Consider the following 23,015-nt stretch of genomic DNA (forward strand, 5'->3'; position numbering starts at 1 on the left):
TATCAAAAAAATTCTACTAAAAACCATTTGCACCCCCCCCCCTCCTCTGCACCATGTTCGGTGTTCGCAACATTCAAATTAGTTTTTCTGAAATGTATTGGCAAGCGGAAAACTAACTCCCGTTTTTGCGGCACGAAAATGGAACGGAAAACCACTCCCCCTGTACAGTTACGACCCCTCTTGCCCCCTGCACCATTTTCGGCGCCGGCAAAATCCTAATTCCTTATTTGTTATCCTCCTGCCAATAAATACCTGTCAGAAAACTTACTCCCGCAATTGTATCACAAATTGAATAGAAAACCACTTGCCCCCCCCCGGTGCAGTTTTAACCCCCCCCCCCCTTCCTTAACAATTTCCAAGATTGGCATCATCCAAATTCGTTTTCCTTGATCCAATACCTTTCAGAAAAACAAACTCCCATAATTGTATCACAAAAATCGCATAATCTCACCTACTTCGGGGCAGTCGAGATTTCGCTCGCAAGTAAAGGCGCGAAAAGTCACTTTTTCCCCTTCTTTTGGAGCTTAGAATACGAACTTGCGAGATTTAAACTGCGAGACTGCGATTTTCCTTAAAGCGCCATCTAGTGAGACGATCAGAACTAATCTCGCAAGGTGAATTTCGAGCTTGGAATAAGCACCCTGGCTCTTAAGTCAGCAATAGAAAGTTAGCAAAAAGTTTGCAATGTAATCTTACATTACATTATAAACTTTTTAATGTGTATTTAGAACAGAGATTTTCAACGCAGGAAAGAGACTTTGAAAGTACTCATGGGCTAAATTTTTTGAATTAGAAAAATTGTTTTTAATTAATTGCAGAATTTCATACATAATTCCAAACAAATCTATCATAAGTAGACAAATGACAAAATATGACGCATTAAGATAAAATAAATAAAAAAAAAACACATACAAAGCATAAAATTTTGATGAGTTAAATACAACTGCTTTAACAATTAAATTAAATTTAAATAATTCATCAAAAATACAAAACTCTCTTTCGTTAGGCTTCTAAGAGTCATATTTTGTCATAATCACAGAAGGTTTTCATAAGTTATACTACAGTTTTTCCAATAGCTTTCATTTTCTTGAGATTAACAAATTGCTTGTATGGAGCAATGGCTAAAGAGACATCGTAAACAAAAGTACAATTAAAAAACGATAAGAGTAAACACTCTTCAGAATTTTTAGCCCCTTTAAACACTTTTTGTTTGGACTATAATTGAGGGAAACAGCTTCCTAGAGCCAAATTTATGTGTTTCATTAAACATATGGGTTTTGATGTTTTCTACATCTGTTGTTCTCTTCATTTCAGGACATATTACAAGCTATAGTACATCAATTCATTCAGTCAAAATGGCTAAACTCAAAGAAACTATAATTAAAACTGAAACCAAAAACTTCATACTAATAAAAGAAAAAAAAAAGAAAAGAACTGATCAAAAGCACCGACACGTGAAAATTTAAAGTAAAACTATAAGAAAATAACCTTTCTTTTAAATAAGTAGACAACTAAATAAATATTTTCTTCAGACTGAAAATAACAATTACATGTAGTTGATTAGTTTCTGCCTTTTATTTTTTCAAAATTTCACCAATAATTAACTTTTTGCTTGAAATGAAATCATATTAATTGCAAAAAACATTAATAATAATGATAATAAAAAAAACTTGAAACTAAATTTGCAAACATACTTAAGCATTTCTTAAAACTTTATTAAAAAAACAAATATTTTCCTGATTTTTTTTACACAATGAAAATATTTTTCTTGAAAATATTTTTCTCTTATTTTCTTGAAAATTACATGCAGCTAAAATTTCTAAATAAATGCAATTAAGGAAAAAAATTGATTTTTAACATAAAATGACAGAGATTACAAAGATAAATACTTTCTCCACAAGATGGAAGCATCAAGGCTTTCTTCGATGGGAAACTGCACTGGGAATTTAATCATGCTTAGACAATTCAAGGTCAAAAAATGCTCACGGGTTCTTTAACACGATCCACAATTATACAACATGGATGCTGTCACTTTTCTGTATCTTCAAAACCCACTAACAAGCTCTGGGTTTGAACCCACAAATTTGGGGAAAGATGCTAACCACTATGAGTTTAACCACTATGCTGTTTTAAATCAAGTTAAAACGCATAGCACTACTTAGACATTTTCTATACCTTATATGGGCTGTTTGTTGTTTCCATAAAATCCCCTAAATTGAAAATTCATTTGACCGCAAACAGTTTCATTCTATTGACGTTCTGTAACCAAAGTCAAGAATATGTTTTTTTATTAGCAGCTGCATTTATATCAATTATATGGATTCAAATCAACAACTGCTCATTTAATCTCATTTGGTCCTTTGCTATAAGACGAGTTTTGGCCAAGTGGTTACAGATGAGAAAGCAATGCCAGGCATTTTGGAACTGTTTAAAGCAAAGCTTGAGAAATTCAAATTAAAACAATATATTTGATAGACCTATCAAGTCAAAACTTCTTACCAATCAAGTTTATCAAAAGCATATCCACCACTTAGATCAAGTCATATAGGATTCAAGTTTTTACCATGTATGAAGTCTAATAATATGTGTGTAGATTTTCTAAAAGCTCAAATTTGAATGAAAATGTGTGACTTATTTTGACTTATTCAAATCAAAATAATTAAGCATAGGGCTGCAGTTTCCTGGTGGAGATCTTTCGAAAAAAAATATTTTGTTTCAGAGAGATGGCTACTCTATAAAAGACAATAAGCAGAGGAAGACATGCAAAAAGAAAGACTGAAAAACACAGTTCCTCCATATCGAAAATCCATTTTCTGATTCCACTTTAGATTTTGAAATGCTTAATGATTTTTGCTCTGACTTTTTTTTCGCTGATATTTTTATATGATATTAAATCCTTGTTGATGCTTGAAATTAGATTAAAAAAAAAAAACAAAACAGGATGGTAGTTTAAGAACCACTAAGGTAAAAGAAAAATCAACAATGTTTTATCGCACAAACTAGCAGATATGTTTTGGGGTTTCAGGAAACTCCTTCTTCAATGCAAAATAGCAATCTTTTGGATTTAAATGTCTTTACACCCAAAAGCTCACAATTTTGCATTGAAAAAGAGGTTCCATGTAACCCCGAAACACGTGTATGCAGTAATTTGCTAATAACCATAAAACATTGATTTGCTTTTACTCCTCTGCAGAAAGGTTTTTTTCCCTTATGGACTAAGGTGTTTAATAAAGATTAGGCAAGCATTATGAATGATGGAATGTAAGAAACTTTTCAGAACAACTTGTAAAATCAGCATAATGACAGATGTTTTAAACATTAAAGTAAACTGCCCCCATGAATAAATAAATAAAATATTCATCATTCTAAGGAAGCACCCCTGATAAATCAAAACTAACAAGCTGCATTTTGTTAATAGCAGTGAAGCAAAAGCACACAAAAATGCAGGGGCATGCATTAAAGCAACCATGCAATTTAGAAAAACAGAAAATGTAAAACATACATCACTGGTGAAAATCATGCATGTGTTCAGAAATAGAAAATAAGATCCCACAACAGAAAACAAGAAACTTGCAGAGTCAACTTACGTTGCAGTTCCATTTCCAAAGGAACAGCAGGTACATGAGATGAGGGCCTTCTAAAAACATTTTTTAGTAACCTCGCTGTTTCAGTAAGCCTAAATAAGTCCAAAAGATAAGCTACTATTAAATGCACAAAAGACCAAGGAAAAAATTTACATACTAGCAAGAAAAACTAAACATTTCCTAAAGTTAATCAGAAGCCAGGCATTTTAAGAAAAAGTTTAAAGTTCACCAACAATTCCTATTCACAAGCATGAATCTACTTTATCTTAAGAATAGTAATTTTAAGACTGCTTAAATGTCTTAAAACATATAAAATATTTATGAAAATCACACAAAAGATAGTTACAATATTTTTTATTCAAAACAGCTTTTGTACACATTATACATGATTTAACCAACATAGAAAAATAAATTGCAAAAATGAACACAAACGATGTGGTAATTGGCAAAACTAAATGCAATTTGATCTCTTCGTACATTCTATTCACAAGCATTTCCTTTCATTTCCTATGATTTTTTCAATTAAGCCTAAATTTGCAATTACAATAAAAATATAGCTGTGCACAAAGAGTATCACAGTTATATGAAGGTAAAGTCAAAAGTTTGGCTTCACATTTAAAATGTTTTTTCAAAACTCAACAGTTTTTCTGATGCGAAGAATATTATAAATTGTGTCTATATTTTCCTTCGAAAATAGACACATTAAAGTCACCTCTGTTTTGTTGCATGAACCATCACTGTTGAAGGGTCAGCATTGGCAATCTCACTTTCGCGTACAGCTTCTGCCAAACTTTTACATATAGTTCTTCGTAATCTGAAAAAAAAAATTACAAATATTACAATTCGTTTAGCAAAAGAATGGAACGTTCAAAATTTTTGACAACGGTATTTTAAACTTGCAAGATTGTTAACAATACATTGAAATTATATTGAAGTCAAACTATTTCAAGTGAAGTATTTCTGGTAGAAATGCCGCATCGGCATAACTGCCATTCCCCAAAAAAAGTGTCACGAAAATGTAAAATGATCAAAACGCTGAATCTCCGTAATTTGTGCATCACAGTCAAATGTGGCGTGTGACCTAGCCCATCTGCTTTTTTTCTATAGTCTTGGTTTAATTTACATTATTCAAACTGTGATGAATTAACTATACAGTAAACTCCCGATTATCCGCGGAATAGGATGGCATGCTACCCGGGGATAAGCTACTTGGCCGATAATTCAAATTAGGTAAAAGCGATTGTTGTGTAGAACAGCTTAAAAATATCACAAACATTCGCATACATGTAAATTATCATAACTAGCTTTTACACGCGGCTTCGCTCACGTTGATGTAGTTTTTTTTCAATCGATTCAAGTTAATGGTCAACACAGGGAGAGGTCAAATAGTTACCAAAAAATGGTTTCTCCCCAGTTTCGCCGACAGTTAAAATGCCCCCCTCCCCCCTTTAATATATTAAAAAATATGATGAAAACTGAAAATCAAGGGAGAGGGGGGGGGGGTTATGAAATGTCGGCGAAACTGGGAAGACTCCCAAAAAATCACACAACATAAATCAGGAAAACGTTCAGGAGTTGTAAAGAAGTTAGTTTGGGTAATTCTCAAAAATTCCAATTTGAGTGAGGTCAACAATTCTTAAATAAAGTCAACCATTTCCCTTATAATCCCCATCCCCTGTCAAATGGTGTCCAGCGCTACACCTGCTATCTAAATTATTGTATAGCTTCTTACCAGAGAAATCGTCCCAAAATAGGGTCAACAGTCACAACAAATCCAGATTCTAGTAATGTCCCTTTAGAGTGAGAACATCAAACCTTTAAAATCCCCCATATGAAGGAAATCAACTGTTTCTTAACAATGTAAACAGTCCTGATTAAAATACCAAAAAAGTTCAGAGTAAAAATACCATTAAAATCAGAGTAAGAACAACAGTTTTTTTTTTTTTTTAAGTTCCCAGTTAAATGAGGACAATAGTACAAAAAACTTCTCATTTCAGAAAGAGAAACATTCCCTAAAGTCTCTATTAGAATGGTCATATCAGCATTTTCAAATAACATCTCCCTCTGAAGATCTCCTTCATGATTAATTCCAAAAATCTTCATCAGTACAGGTCCGATAGCATAAAAAACAAATTTAAAAAAAAAGAAAGAAAGAACAATATTCCCTATTGTTGCTATTAAAGTAGGGATATTAATTCCACAAAATCCTAATTAGCACCATTAATCTTAAAAACACACACAAAAAAAAAGAAAAAAAAAAGAAAATTAAAAGTTTCATTAAAATTTTAAAAAATTTGCCAATGCGCTAACGTAGTCGCCTGGTGAGTCTAGAGATATAAAATGGATTTGGTGGATTAATTTACATTTTAATAGCAGTTTTAATGTTATTTGAGTGTCTTGTTTCATTAATTTGGTGGATTAATTTTAACCGCAATACCCTATACATAGTATTTAATGATATTTTTACCAAAATTAGTTTGGCGAAGTTTTTACATTTTAATGCAAATTTTGTAATGGCTGTAGCACCAAGATTTTTGAACACTCATCCCGACTGCGTTATCATAACTCTGCCTATCGAATAAGGTATTAGAAATGTCTTTTTTTTTTTGCAATTAAATTCATTTTCTTCAACGAATGTAATCTAATTCATTATCTATTTTTGCAATTAAAAGCAGCGTCAAAATGTAAAATAATCCAAATCCATTCTTTATCGGAAAAAGGACCACAGTGCCATACATTCACCAGAGACTTGCCAAGTGTCTAAAACTGCGTAAAATGTTTGCTTAATTTTTAATTCCGAACAGAAGATGCTACAAAGAAAATGTTTTGCAAGTATTTGGCCTTTCCTGGTAAAAAATAAATAGTTTTTCGACGGTAATTGGGGTTAGGGGGCAAACTCTATTTAATAACTTTCTTTATTTAGTTACCAGATTGTTGTACATAGCAAAAATACCCGGCGTTGCCTGGGTGTGTAATAGTTGTGAGAAACAATATAGTTACTTTTATACGTTTTCTTCTGTAACTGAAATAACTCAAAACACACTGCTTTGACGTGATTAAAAATTGAGCTTTTTCCTTACCCATAAAAGTAAAAAGGCTATAAATACGAAGGACAAAATAGCACTCTTTTAGAAACGAAAAAACAGACATTTAAGAATATACAAATTTGAAGATTTCCAAAATATGAATTTCAACTTCACTTGTTTAAAACGATTTACCTTTTTTTTTTTGAACATATTCTAAAATCGTCTCTATACTGCTATTGAAATACAAACTTTTAAAAAATGTAGCCGCCCGTAATCCCTTACTGCGATTTAAAATGTCACGAAATTAGCGGTAATCGTTTTGGGATACCTTGGATAAGTCTCCCCCTCCCTACTTTGTAAAACTGTGTTACAAATTTTATCGAAGAGATATATCGCCAAATATTGAGATACATCTGGTTACCATGAAATGATGCTATCCGAAATGTATCCAAAATAAGTAGTAAAGTTTGGCAATTGTGTTTGAAACTGTGTGCAAACTTGTGCTGTTTCTGGATTTGATTAATTTAGCTGGCGGATCATTTTACATGTTAACTAATGATATAAAGAAAGAAATATTAAAGAAATGGCGATATTTTGGTTACATGGGGAAAAATGAGAAACAGTATTCGCATAGTTCTTAGCTTCAAAAAGAGCGACAATTGAAAAAATTGCCACATGCCCTAGCTATTGACATGATTCCGCAAAAAAAGTTTGGCTAGATTCCCGTTGATCGATTAAATACCCAGTCAACACAAATAAATTTAAAAAAAAAAAACCCTTTAATTGCCTCAAAGTTGCATTAAAATGGAAAATAATCAGCCAAATCCATGTATTATTTGCCTATCTTGTGCAAAAAATCTTACTTTAAAATTTGACTTGAGAAAAGCCTTGGACAGTCAGACGAAAAGCAAAAATAGTCAACAATACAACAATTGTCGCTATCGACAGGGAGTTGAGATGATACCCTAAATACTATATTGTGTTGAGGAAAGCCTTCGAACATGGAACTAAAAAGCTCATAACTTGTTTTTTATTCTACTTAGAAATTTGGAACAGGTGCCATCTTCAGCTGAAAAATCAGAGCTTCCGATGGACATATAATGTTAATGTGTGCAAGTATTTTTTCATCCTCATATTAGAGAATTTATACGAAAATTGGGTTTTATCGCCCCCTAGGGGGATTTGCCCCCCATAACGAGGTGAAAACTACCATATGTGTTATTCTGATGCATAAACTATATTATTGTGTAAAGTTTCATCAAAATCCATTCAGTAGTTTTTGCGTGAAAGAGTAACAAACATCCATACATCCATACAGACAAACTTCCGCAAATATAATGGTAGTAAGATTAACTACACAGCAAACTTCTCATTATCCGCAGAATAGAATAGCACACTAACTGCGGATAATCCATAAAATAGGTAAAAGTGATTGTTGTGTACAACAGCTTAAAGCAGCAGTTCCCAACCCATGTACCTATGGGCCGTGTTACTGGGCCCAGGACGCTGGTTGAGATTCCGAACCAGGATAAATCTTTAGGTCTAATTTCTGGCATTGCAGCAATTTACTAGTTAGATGTGCCATCACTCAAAAGCTCTCTGTAGCTTGCAGCCAATAATTAACTTTTCATAATTACGACTATTCATATTTCTTAGGAACTTTTCCCTAAAGCTGATAATGAAATCCAGTGAAACAGAAACTTCTTTAAATTAAATTGCATAAAAAATTAGTAATAGTTAGTAATAGCTTCAAACTTCAAGTTAAAAATACCCTTCCTTTGTTGAACTATTTCCTGACCTAACCAGACCATTACGCCCCCCCCCCCTGACCCGACACACAAAGGAAGGGGGTTATAAGTTTGATGTGTCTGTGTGTGTATCTGTCTGTGGCACTCTCTACTCTAGTGCCTAAACAGGTGGACCGATGTTGGGAAAAAATTTTTTGTTAGAAAGGAGAGTTGATAGAGAGTGTTCTTAGGTAGGCTGCGTGTTTGGATGACATTAATTAACAAAGATATTAATTAAAAACCTCTAAAAAGTTTTTTGTGATTTTTGCAGTGGAAACATATTTAAAAAGTTACAAAACTTAATACCATAATCAAGAGAATTTCTTTTCCGTGTCTGATAGAATGTGTTTGGAACTTCCACGTTACATAGAATTCCAATTATAATGTTTTTTAAAGCAGATTTTAATAATGGCTAAGCCTTTATTCACGCGATTGATAACCGAATTCATTGTTGGCCGACAAGGAAATTAAATGCAATGATTTAAAATTTTCATGTGTTGCCAGTTTCTATTTGTTAGCAAATAAAATACTTGAAATTGATTTTTAAGAGTATATGGCTTTTAAAAGGATTTTCAATTTTCCCTCTTGATTCTACAGTTGCAACTCAGTCAGGGTTTTTAAAAATTTTTAATTAAAAAGACAACATTAGTTCCGTTTTGAATAAATGTTCGCCAAGACTAACTAGTGAATTGAGACACTTGAAGGTTTTTCGAAAACTTACCTATTTGAAAAAAACTTTTCAATTGCAGTAAGTTATGCCAGCTGCGGGCGGATGTGTGGTAATAAACACGAAACTGCAGTCCTCGGCTGGAATGACTTTGTTGGCGGTGTATTTCACATATTTCTGCCTTATACCTCGATGTAGGGTGGTTTCTTAGTGAAAACAAAGTTGTTTTCTTTCTTTCTTTTTTTTTTGTTGTAAATTCTTCTTGTACAGTACGTCTGTATCAGTTTGCAGAATGAGGGGAGAAGGGATCAACATCTCCATAAATCATGTTTTTAACACATTTTTTTCAGTCCTAATACAGTAGTTTATATGCACTTAAGGATAGCAAATGAGCAGGTGCTCCATCCCCCTCTTCATATTTTCAGCAGGTTTAGACATATACCAGATATGACTACCAGTTGATTAGCTAATTACGTAAACAACTGTAATTTTTCAAAAGAAATGTAAAAGAGAACAAAAGCACAGGTGCATGTGCTTGAGGACTTTGTATTTTCCAGGGATGACGTTTTACTTCATTTAAAAAAAATTAAAGAGACTAAGGCTCCGGGGCCAGATAATATTTATCCGAAAATTTTAGTTGAATGTGCAGAGGAATTAGCAGATGTAATCGCAAACATTTTCAATGCTTCTTATAATTTGGGGACAGTGCCAGAGGACTGGAAGCTGGCTAACATTACACCGCTCTTCAAGAAAGGGTCTAAAGGGAGTGCGGGAAATTATAGACCTGTGAGTCTAACTTCAGTGGTTTGCAAAATTTTTGAAACATTGATGAAAATTAAGATAGTAAATTTTCTAGAGACTAATAATCTATTGACTAGTTTTCAGTACGGTTTCAGGAAGGTAAATCTTGTGCAACTAATTTATTACCAGTATTTTCCGGTAATAACGCCGCGGCGTCAAACTCGATTTTACTTTCTCAGCAATAAAAGTGCGGCCAATAACTCGGTGCGGCTTATAAATAGTAATTTGACAACAAGTTTTATCTATTTATTTAAAAAGAAAATGTAAAATAAACCCGTGTGCGGCGCAATTTCCACCGGGGCCAGATAATATTTATCCGAAAATTTTAGTTGAATGTGCAGAGGAATTAGCAGATGTAATCGCAAACATTTTCAATGCTTCTTATAATTCGGGGACAGTGCAAGAGGACTGGAAGCTGGCTAACATTACACCGCTCTTCAAGAAAGGGTCTAAAGGGAGTGCGGGAAATTACAGACCTGTGAGTCTAACTTTGGTGGTTTGCAAAATTTTTGAAACATTGATGAAAATTAAGATAGTAAATTTTCTAGAGACTAATAATCTATTGACTAGTTTTCAGTACGGTTTCAGGAAAGGTAAATCTTGTGCAACTAATTTATTACATTTCTATGACAAAGTTACCATGGCATTGGATAATAAGAAGCCTGTAGATGTTGTTTACATTGATTTTCAAAAAGCTTTTGATAAGGTACCGCATGTTGCTCTACTTAGCAAATTAGCTGATATAGGAATAGGAGGGAAAACTTTCATTTGGGTAAAAAACTGGCTGACGGGAAGGAAATAAAGAGTAGTTGTAAGGGGAAATTATTCTAATTGGAGTGAGGTCTTAAGCGGGGTTCCTCAAGGATCAGTGTTAGGGCCTGTTTTGTTCATTGTCTTTATGAACGATATTCACAAAAATATTTCTGGGAACATGAATTGTTTTGCTGATGATGTCAAAGTTATGGGGACTGTAGAAAATGAAGAACAAGCAAATCAGCTGCAAGAGGATCTAGATCGTATTACGGAGTGGGCTGATAAATGGGGTATGGCTGTTAATGTTGGGAAATGTCAAGTACTACATTTAGGGCATGGAAATAAGTGTACAAGTTATTATTTGCAAGGTTCAGTTATTAGTCAGGCAGACTAAGTTACTGATCTGGGGGTCTTAATAGGTCAGGATTTAAAGTTTAGCCAACAGTGCAGCATTGCTAGCAACAAAGCCAATAAGATGCTTGGGTTTATCAAAAGATCTATTTCAAACAAATCTAAAGAAGTTCTTCTGCCCTTATATAGAAGTTTGATAAGGCCCATTTGGAGTATGCTGTTCACTTTTGGTCTCCTTATCTTAAGAAAGACATTAATGTATTGGAAAGGGTTCAAAGGCGGGCTACAAGGCTAATAAGTGGACTTTCCCACTTAGATTATGATTCCAGGCTTAGAAGGCTAAAAAATGTAGGTTCTTGAGCAAAGAAGAGACCGAGGGGACATGATTCAGCTGTTTAAATTTATTAAAATGAAAGATGTTACGGGGCTGAAGTTTACCACTGAAAACAGGACAAGGGGTCATTGTTTTAAGCTATTTAAATCTCAGGCTAACATGGATATTAGGAAAAATTATTATTTTAGCAGGGTAGTGGAACCTTGGAACAGCTTACCGGAAGAGGTGGTAATGAGCAAAGGAGTAGACAGTTTTAAGAGGGCCATTGATCTTCACTGGGGATTGTAAATTGACTAGGACCAGTCTAGCTGGGCCCAGAGCCTGTTGCTGGTCGTCACTTTTGTATTTGTATTTGTATTTGTTGAAATTTCACCAGGCCAAAAGAAATATAACACTTTAAGATCAGTGAATTTTAAAAAATGATTGTTTAAATAAATAAATAAATAAATACTTTCTTTTAAATAAAATTCAACAAATGGGATTCTTTTCTGTGTTTTAATGGTGAACAATTGATACAAGATAAGCTAAACCTTTATTTGTAAAAAAAAAAGGGTGATTGTAATAATCTATTTAAGTATTTTTAAGTGCCTGTTACTGTATTGATATTTCCGTCATATCTTCTAACATTACTTTAGTTAGAATAGGGAGGTTCTTAGGGAAGCGAGGTGTGTGTGCGATTCCTTAATTTTTTCAAACACATGTATCAATACAGAGAGAGATAGAGAGTAGATTGATTTTCTTGCACATGGGAGTTATTAAATATTAGCATTAGAAACCTAATTGTAAGTTTAACATTGAGACAGAAATATGGGGTCCTGTGGTCTCTCCCTTAGAAAAATTTTCAAATTGTAGTCCTTAAAACACAATTTTAGATGATCTCTGGTGATGTTAGGGAGAACGGAGGTTCGAGGGCCCTCTTCCGGCAATTTTTTGGAAGTGAAACTACGAACTTGCATTTATATATTACCTTCCATTATGTTAGGAAGATGAACTCCGGAAAAATTTCCCAAATATTAAATCTGAAAATGCAGTTTTAAAAGATTTTGAGTGATACTAGGGAAAGGAAAGCATTAAAAACGAGATTTCTGATGTGCTTTACTGATGATGACGAAGGGGGAGGGGGGGGGGGGGACTTTCTTTGAAATTTTTTGCTGCTGTATATTCAAAAACGGAATTATAAATGATCTTTCTTAGTGTTACTAAGAAGAGAGGATCGAGGGCTTTCACCCGGTAAACAATCGAAACTTCGGAGAAAGAAATTAGAGGGGTAATATTTAATGCGGAAAGATGAGGTTAGTGGACAATGGAAGATATAAAGGTCTGATGTACCTGTGAGTCCATGACACCATGACATGGACTTTTACATGATACAGAATCTGAAAGTGAGAAACGAAGTAGATCGATAGGGAAAGGACTATGGTCAGTTACAAAAATTGCTTGGTGTGTAGTGTTTAGATTTAAATTTGAAGTTTTAATTTAATTTTTGGGAATAGGTCAAAAAATCTTGTGTCATGATGTTATGTGAAAAGTGGAGATTTGGGGGTTTTCCTCCTTTTTTTTTTCTTCTGAGATTGAAGTTCAAAAAAGGTAATTTTAGACGATCTCCGATGATATTATGGGAAGGAGATGCTTAAGGGGTCTCCGAAATTTTCTTGACACTGATTTCTGATGCTCTTTAATGATGGGGTGGGGACGTTTCTGGGTCGATTGAGGCGGAAAGCGGAAATACTCTCCTCGAAGTTTTTCAAAGCTGAAATCCCAAATACGCTGTTATAGGCCATCTTTAATGACGTTAAACTAAGGAAAGGTGTTCGGGAGTTTTTCCCAGGAATTCCTTAAAAAGCAAAGTTTCAAAAACGCACTTTAGGCAAGCTTTGGTGACTAAAAAGGAAGATATAAGCTCCTTTGGATCCCTCTCTTCCCCCTTTTTGGCTACGTCCCAATCTTCTTTTATTTATTTTATTGATAAAAAATATGAAACACCCTCCAACAGTGTTCTTCTAAAAAACCATTTACATTTAGATTTTCCATAATACAATTTACAGCCTAGTATTATTATTTGCTTGAAATGCAAGCCATCTACGGCCCCAGGTAAAAAAACTTTTCTTGAACTGATCTGGTGCTTTGGTGACCTTAAATAACCTTAATGATCTTTGGTCTTTTTTTTTCACTCTATTTTATTTTAAATATCATTCCTTCTTCACCTCTTGATAAAGTTTTGTTTCAATTTTTGATTCATACATGATTTTTACATTCAAACACTTAGAACTACTGGTGTGACTATCAATTTCAATATTTTCAATCTCTCTCGCCATACTTTAATTTTTCTCCTAATTAAACCATATTTCTGGGGCCTGTGTACTTTTCTATATACATAACTCTGATTTTCAGGATGATGTTTTTCATTTAAAAAAAATAGGAAAGGTACATGGTAGAAAAGGTCGGTGTGTTGAACCCTTCGAGGGATATTGAGTGAGAGAAACTGAATATTTTATTTTTTGCAAAACAAATGTTAGAAACGCACATTTAGGAGGTCTTTACTTAAATAATCTTTATAATACAGAATTTTGGATGCTCAAAATTGTGTTTTATGATTGCATTTTTTGTTAAAGCCTTATTGAAAAAATACTTTTCGTCACTTTCATTGCAATTGTTATGAACTACAATTCGTAACAAGTGTGAATTGCCATTCATAAGTAAGGTAAATGTGAATTGCAATTCATAGATGAAATTGAAAAATGGACAAAAGTATTTTAACTTTTAAATAGTGCCCTTGTTTTTCTGTTTTTATTGCATTACTATAACGAAATTGGCCGCCCTATTTCTGAAAAACTGGGCAGGTGTAGCACCCCCACGGCCCCCTTAGCGGTGGCCTTGCACCCTCCATCCGTGGGCCCATGCGTAAAGAAGGATTGAAGCTTGAGAAATTACGCAGCGGTATTTACATTTTACTATTTGTAGACAGGGCAACTGATCAGCCCGAAACATAACCGGCCCACTTGGAAAATGCCCGGTTGCCCGCCGGGTGTATCCGCCACTGAACATCGGCTGTTGGTTCAATTCAATTAGTTTTTGATCACGCCTCCAACCCGCCCACAAATACAACATTGAATTAAATACAAAATCATCAATAGTAAAAGATGCTTTAAAAGAAATTAAGTATAGATTTTGGAAATAGGTAACAAGAGAAACATGCTGCCCACTTGGTCAATTCATAATTTATACATTTGATCTTTATTACTAATAATAAAGCTGAAAGTCTCTCTGTCCGGAGGATGTCTGGATGTCTGTAGGATATCTGTAGGATGTCTGTAGGATGTCTGTGACGCGCATAGCGCCTAGACCGTTCTGCCGATTTTCATGAAATTTGGCACAAAGTTAGTATGTAGCATGAGGGTGTGCACCTCGAAGCGATTTTTCGAAAATTCGATTTTGTTCTTTTTCTATTCCAATTTTAGGAAAAAAATTTCTATTCCAATTTTAAGAAAAAAATATCATAAGATGGACGAATAAATTACGAAATTATCATAACGTGGAACCGTAACATGGGCACAAGGCAATTGGCGAGATACGAAATTATCATAACGTGGAACCGTAACGTGGGCACAAGCCAATTGGCGAGAAAATTCACTACACATCATTTGTAAATATACAGGCGAATCAAAAGACCTTTTAATTTGCTATTACGGGCGAAGCCGTGCGGGTACCACTAGTAAGAAATAAAATTGAAGTACATAATTAAATAAACAGCAAGCAAGATATGAAATATATGAGTCACAAAAAAAGTATCTCAAGTAATATGTTACAGAAACGTGAGAACCATGAATTTTACATTTTTGCTGCAGGATATCGCAAAGAGCAGAATTTGACACATTTCGGTATTCCTCGCTTTACCAACCTCCCATTTGTTATAAATTTAGAAACTTATCATTTGTATCCACACTTGTCCTAATTTTCAAGGTTTCAAGCACTTTAAAATGAAATTAATTTTTTCAAGAACTTTTTTTTTTCGAACAAATCATAAAATTTTTTGGGAGTTGAGGGCCTTCAACAAAGTGGGTGCCCTTAAAGCCCTCGATCCGTCTCTTAAGTGGCGACATGCTCCAGCGTCCGCCATTTTGTGTCGTTCCGCAACTTTCTTCCTATCTCAACAGTAGAAAAATACAGAGTTTCGCTCATTGAAAAGTATCTTTTTATAAACGAATGTTTACAGATTTTTAATCGTAACTTATGTAACTGATAATATACGTACAAAAATGTTGAATTTTACCTTAGTAAAATATTTTTTTTTATTATTATTAAACCGAATATTAGTAAAAAGGTGTTTTGAAGAAATTTTCGACCATTTTTAAGAGTAATTTCTTTTTTCCCCCATATAGACCTTCTGAGTTACAAATTACTTGAAGTGTTTCAAATATGCATTTTATTATTAGAAAGTTGGTGTAGTAGAACCAGGGGCGGATACAGAAAAATCTCTCAGAGGGGGCCCGGGAAATTGAATAGCACCTCCTCCTCCCCCCTATCACATACGATGTTTCATAACAAAGTTTTCATTACTTTATTTTAAAATGTCTTTTTTTTTAATTTTTTTAGGATTCCTTAAACTAATGATCCACTTCTAAGTACATACATATTACGTGCCAAGATACTTTGAATGTGGACGTAAAACATCTTTAACGTTTCAAGCCAATTAAATACTAAACCATAATAATGTTACCGAAATGCTATACAATTAGCGGTTTAAATTTTAGGAACAATGTCGTAATGATTATAACATGAGGGTAAGGTTATTCAATAAAAAAATATACCCATACCTCATTTGAGTTTAATATTATTTTATAGTATTTTAAATATAAAATATTATTTAATTAAGAAAATCACAGCCATTAAACATAAGTTTTACTGAAAAATTCAGGACAATTTCTGTGTGGATTTCAAAGCAGTTGCTGATTGTTCTTGAGGCCATGATACAGTTGAGATAACATATTCCTATTACATGCCGCCTCCATTAATATCATGGTTTTCTCAAGAAACTACGATATGATTTCGTCCATTTTGCATTTTTTATAAGCTGAAAAAGAAAAAGCTACATTTCGCAAATAGCTTCCTGGATCAAAATAATTCTTTTAGGCACGCTTGCACATATTTTGAAGAATGTTAGTTATTGATTCCATCAAAGAAAAATTAATGGACCAATCGCGATATTACGTTCCCTTGAATTTAAAATCAGCGAGTTAAATGTATAAATGTATTCTGCCAGTCTAGGACTCAAATATGACTTCTTTAGCAAATAAAAATGCTATTATTCAAAATATGCTTTATGTGTGTTTTGTGTTCTGTTTAATTAACTGTATTAAAAAAAAAATGCTATGGAGAAGTCAATTAAAAAATAGTGAATAAAATAGTTAAATAAATTCATCCTTTTGGGGGGAGGGCCACGGGTCTCCTGCCCCCCCCCCCTTAAATCCACTACTGAGTAGAACAGTAGTGAGCTAAATTAATTATGTCATAAATTATTTGTGGGCAACAGTTTGAACTTATTCATGCAAAGCAGTATCATTTATATGATTAATGTGTGTAATTTTCTTATGGAAAATTATTCACTTCTAAAAAATTGCAAAATTTCTTTTTGTTTTAACCAATAAGGTTTTATTTTCAGCAGGACTCTTACATTTTTTTTTTTTACATTTTACCAACACTTTCTTGTTTTTCATGACGATTTTACATTAAAAATGCCTTTCATTTAAACCTGATTGTTAAGGATACTACTAATTCCTAAAAATTCAACGAACTGATAATAAAATGTAACCAGTTTTAAATCAATATTAAAAATAATAATAATAATTGAATTATTTGATACCAATAGGAATTCAAATAAAACAGTGCAGATTACATCTGTGACGAACTGTTATAAATAGTAATAATGAATTTATAAATTAACAGATACTGGGATAAATCATATATATATATTTTTTTATTACAAAGGTTTTCACATCAAAATAAAAATTAAACGAAAACAGATTTTTTCCGGGCAAAAAAAAAAAAAAAATCTTCACGTAATTATATAACTTGGCTTGAGTTACATGTTACTATAATCTCAAAGAAGCTTAATTTTTTTAATGAATAATTTCATACTTTTTATATCTTAATTTTTATGCGCAAAATAGATAAATAACTAGCTGCGTGCCCGGCGTTGCACGGGCTACCTAAAAAATGTAAAAGCAGTCCAGTTGATGCTTTTGTAGTACACTGACACTAGTTTCTAACGCGTTAAGGAATAAATAAATGCGCGTAAAGCAAGGTTTGCAAAACACCAGTAAAACATATTTTTGCCAAAACACCTCATCAACGTTAATAATCGTTATCAATGATACAAGTTATGAGTACATTTTCAGTCAGCACAAAAGGGGAAAATATATGCATTATCAACTATAATCTTTACTCACGTTAAACTGAATTACATCTGATAGACTATATCGGAAATATTTATGCACAATAACAATCCGCTTTTTACATAAAATAGTCTACTACCCGGCGTTGCCCGGGTGTTTATTAATGCAACATACCACTCAGATAAATATTTGGATAGATTCTATCCACATGGTCGTACAAGAATTACATCAATCCGTTTTCCAGGTACAAACCCTCAAAGAACTCAAATAACTTGTAAATCACTCATTTACTTTACGACGTGCACGGTCCTCCTCGAAAATGAAAGTTATGTCATGTGACGCGTATTTAACAATCAGGCTTGAACAAAAAAAAAAAAAAAACAGCAAAATTTTGCTGCAGATTACGGCAAAATAATCGAAAAGTAAACAACTTAAACACCCTGATTACAGGAAAAGCCTCAAAACAAAAACAAGAATTTTACCTGTTCATATTCGAGAAAAAAATGGCAACAAATCTTTCATCTCAATAATTTTCTTCACCCGATATACATTTTAATAAAAGCGTTGTTGCGGAAAGTTGAGATGAAGCACTGAATAATAATTTGAATGGAGGAAAGCCTTCGAAAAATAGGGATTTGATTTTGTAATCTAAGAGTCATAATTAATAGTTTTTAATTGATATCTCCGCTAATTATTATCGGAAGATTATGTTAAATAGCTAAACATGAAGACGGGAGGATTACGAATCCATCGATACCTGGTTCGATGGTCAGTTCACTGTCGTTCGGGAGAAGAAGCTTGGACATAGATAGATAGATAGATAGATACTCAGATTTTATATGTATAAGATTAACTTGGCAACACACTGAAACTCATGGCTATGACACAATTAAAAGCAAAACGACGTGTTCTTAAAATAATTTTGCTACAGTTATTGAGACATTTTGAAACTAACCAAACAATAGAAAATTTACATTAAATATAAAAAAAATAATTAGTATATTTAAATTTTGACGGCTTTGTTATCTTAAACTCAGAAAAATCAGTTTTAAAAACAGGGCAAATATTTTACTACTGCTAGCAATTTATTAAGTGCCGTTACATAGTTGAGCTTTATAATATTTAAAGGAACTATTTATGATGATTTTAGTGAATGTCCTTAGAATCCCATGAAAATTAACAAACCATCAGACAGTTTTATGAAAAGTAAAAAATATTACAATTTCAACAAGAGTTTCAAAAAGTATCTGAAATTGCACAGCAGTATTGATAAAAACATTTAAAATACATAAATAATCTTTCAATGTATTTCGATATAACAATTTTGAACTGTTAGAACATCTTAATGCACTACAACAAGGCATCTTCACGTTAAAGATAGCGTTTAATGAAAAATACGAATAGCTAAGAGAAAATATCTAGTATTCCGCACAGTGAAATCACACAGGCAACGACACAAAATGGCGGATTGAACTCACGTGACTGCCCGCCTCCAATCGCAGTCGAAAGCGGCGCGGAGTGTATGGATCAAAGCGTGTCGCCACTTAAGAGAAGGATCCAGGGCTTTAGGTGCCCTAAGCTACAGCTTGCTTAGTTTATAGGTAAATCCGTTTTTTTCTGTGTTTTAGCTTCTAATTTGTTGAAATAATCGTCAATTGTTTCAAGTATTGCAGCTGAACGCATAGCTCGATCAGAAGTTTTCAGTTCAAAACAGAAGTTTTTAACACATTTCAGCAACCCAGTGAGAGCTTTACTACTTGTAATACAGTGTACGTTGCACCCCCCCCCCTCTTTCCCCATCAGAAAAAGGAGATTCTCTTCCTTTTTACTTCTTAACTATTCAAAAAAGAAAAAAAATCATGATTTTTTCTTTTAAGATTTTGGGAGGTGTGTTGTTACTATGTATGAAGTCCGTCCAAGACTGGGGGGGCATTGCCCCTCCTCGCCCTCCCTTAAATCCGCCCATGAATGTAATACAAATAGTGAAGTAAAAATAAATCAAACACCAAACCGTAAACTTTTTCAACTCTAAACGAGAAAAAAAAACATTTCTTCCTGGAAATAGCTTAAATTAAAAATGTTTTTATTATTTGAAAAGAAATGCTAACAGTAAAAATCAGAAATTAATGCAAATCCATTTGTGAAATCTTAACATAAACTAGAAACTTGTAGTACTTACACTTTGTATGTGAAATCTCCAAGTAATGCAATTATTGGAATAATTAAGAGGTTGGTCCAAAATACACCAGATGAAAGCACCATATGGTCCTGAAATAGTAGAAAACTTCAACCTCCAGATATATTAATTAACTGGTCAACAGATTTGAAAGATTGACAAGCAGGGGGTAGACAAAGGTGGTGGACTACAATTAAAATAAAGAAAAGAGAATGGGAAAAGAAAAAACTCACCATGCCAACCATGTCTGCAGCAATAGGTAAAGTGGGCCAACAATTGCTATAGCCCCACAAAAATATGAACCAGCTTGCTATGCTGCCCCATATTGCCAAGTGTGTAAGCTAAAAAAAAAAAAAAAAAACAAATTTAAATGTAATCTATACTAATATTATAAAGAGAGAGGGCAGATTTATGTGTGTTTATATGTTCGAGGTAATCTCCGGAACCACTGCACCAATTTGAAAAATTCCTTCACTTTATGAAAGGTGCTTTCTTACTGAGTGACACAGGCTATAATTCGAAAAAAATCCGATAAATAGTTCTTTTTTTATTCTAATTTAGGCCCAAATTTCACATAAATTCCCAAATATGGGAGTGAAAAATTACTTGCACATATTAATATTATATATCGTTGAAAAGGGTAGAATTTTCCGCATTCTAAACAATTTGTTCCAATGCTCTAACTTAATTACGGCGGGAGTCATTTGCGTTTTTAGCTTGAACTTTTTTAGGCTTAGCTGAAATTTAGGCACTACTTTCTTCATTAAATCTATCAATAAAAAGTGAAGGAACTGTCCCACAGTTTTCTTTTTGACACATTGGGAAAAGTGCCATTTTTTACTCTAGATGATCTCTTTCGACCTATGGTCGAAAAACTTAGCTTCTATCTTCAAAGGAAAAAAAAGTTACAAGCATTTTTAAATCAAATTCGAAAAAACGTCATTTTGATTCAGGTTGTCAACCATTTTATTTTCCCATTTCCATGGTTACGCTTTTTGAATCCATTGTTTATTTCCTTATTTTGCATTTAATTTCTTAAACTTATTTTATTTCGTGTTTCCATGATTATGCTATTAAAATTTATCTTTCACATTTTAATCTCTTAAAAGTATTTTAATATCTGTCGTCATTGTTTGGAAGAGTAATTTTGCATGGTGTTTTTTTTTCTTTTATTTAAGCATAATTGTTGAATATATGTCACTTGACACAATTTAAAGTGGGGTTCTTCTCAAAGTGTTCTTACATCCACCTTTACATCTTACATTAAGCCTGTATTGGATTATGGCTCAGAGATCCTTATCACTGCCTCTGACAGCACACTTTCAAAAACTCGACCTCGTTCAAAATAAAGCACCAAGACTCATCACTGGTGCTGCGGTGTCCACCCCTATTCCTGCTATGCAGCTACAGACAAAAATTTTTAATTTAACTGACAGACGAATCAAGGCTTCCCTTTCTCTCGCTGAAAGATTATTGAGAAAAGAGCATTTCTGGCCTGATTACATTCTTACGCATACTAGACTGAAATCTCAACATTATTTTCTTTTTGAGTGCCAAAGACTTGCAGAGGCCTTTGAGGTCTCCAACTCCAGACTTGGCATCTATAGACCACCTTCTTATACTGGCCTTCTGAGATATGCTGCAGCTAGGTTTGATCTCGTACAGCCTGTCAAGAAATCAGATTCTCATCAGACTGAGACGTACTCCATTGCTTTGGCCACAATACACGAGAGGTACCCTGATCAGGATTGGCTTAGGGTTTATACTGACGGATCGGCCACTCCTTCAGCTGGTAGAGCAGGTGCCGGTGCCTACTCCAATCATTTTAGTCTTCAGGAGCCTCTCGACACTTGGGCGGATAACTTCGATGGAGAAATGAACGCAATTTTTATGGCCACCAGATCTATTGAAGAACCAGCTGAACAAAAAATTGTTCTCTTTGTCGATTCTCAGGCTGCGATTCAGACCATTACTGATTACAATCTATATCCTTCAGAACTTGAGTTTGAGTCTAAAAAAACCATCGACCCTCTTTTGCGTTCCAAAAGAGAGGTTGTCTTCCAGTGGATCCCAGACCATTGTGGCATCTATGGAAATGAACGAGCGGACATCTTGGCTAAAGAGGCTGCGTCCCTGCATCCACCTTCTCGCCCGGTTCCACTTAGAAACACTAAGCGACTTCTCGCAAGCAAAATCCAACATGCTACAGTCTCTGCCCTGAGGAACAAAGCTGACGGAAAGCCCTGGGCTTGCCTTCTGGATGATGAACAGCGTATGCCCCTTTCTCTCCTTCCCAGAGCCCTGGGAGTTGCCTCCTTCCGAACCATTACTGGACATGACTATCTACAGGCCCATTTACATAAAATCAACCTGGCAGATTCACCTCTCTGTGTGCTCTGTGAGGGGACTTCTTTAATGACAGGGGAGCATCTTTATAGTTGCTCCTCTTTTCATGATATTCATAATTGTGATGACTTCCAGGCCCTAACACCCTTTGAAGCCACTTCATTGTTATACTGGACAGCAAGACGCCTTATGTTTGAAAGAACGATGGTGGGCGTAATTTAAAAAAAAAAAAACTTGACAATTTTTATTCTCAAGGTAGACCGGGCAAAGCCGGGCAATGCAGCTCTTAATATATAAAGATTTGAAAGCTACTATTAATGTGATTTTATACTTTTTTGTTTGTTTGGCGAAATATTTATTATTGCCGAAGAAAAACATCCGCATCACTCCCAAAAGGGCTGGGTCACGGAAGCGTGGTCACTTGGCGCATTAGGCGCTGAGCACTTCAGTCTAGGATTATTGTTTTAAAGCAACCGTAAACGTAATTCATTGTTTTGGCAATTTGTTTTGAAAGAAAAGAAACTTTTGATTTGTTTTTATTTGAGTGAAATGTACAACATTTTCTTCTTTTTGTCTGACGATGATTTTTGAATGTTCCACGGGATTTTTTTTTTTCATTAAACCGATGGATTATGATAGCCTGGTTGCTGGGCGATTTTGGAGAAAAATAATAGAGTTGCGGAATTATTTTTACATTTGAAAAATATTATTTGATGTCTTTTTTTGTTTATTTGGCGAAATATTTTAAATTGCAGTAAAAACTGCTTCACTCGATAAATAGAGTTTTAAAGCAACTGT

At 33.9% G+C, this 23,015-nt stretch overlaps 1 protein-coding gene across 1 annotated transcript in view; it reads right to left on the bottom strand.

Annotated features, from left to right (window-relative positions):
- Positions 1–4,004: 4,004 nt before the first annotated feature.
- The window catches only part of LOC129227982 (phospholipid-transporting ATPase IA-like), an 85,020-nt gene continuing 66,009 nt past the window's right edge, over positions 4,005–23,015 (bottom strand). Inside the window, exons 22-24 of the mRNA XM_054862608.1 lie at positions 20,105–20,212; positions 19,875–19,963; positions 4,005–4,398 (exon numbers count right to left, since the gene is read on the bottom strand). Of these exons, the coding sequence (XP_054718583.1) occupies positions 4,293–4,398; positions 19,875–19,963; positions 20,105–20,212 (303 nt within the window). The 3' untranslated portion in view covers positions 4,005–4,292. The remainder of the gene's footprint in view (positions 4,399–19,874; positions 19,964–20,104; positions 20,213–23,015) is intronic.

The sequence above is a fragment of the Uloborus diversus genome, chromosome 8 (assembly GCF_026930045.1).
Source record: "Uloborus diversus isolate 005 chromosome 8, Udiv.v.3.1, whole genome shotgun sequence".
Classification (NCBI taxonomy): domain Eukaryota; kingdom Metazoa; phylum Arthropoda; class Arachnida; order Araneae; family Uloboridae; genus Uloborus; species Uloborus diversus.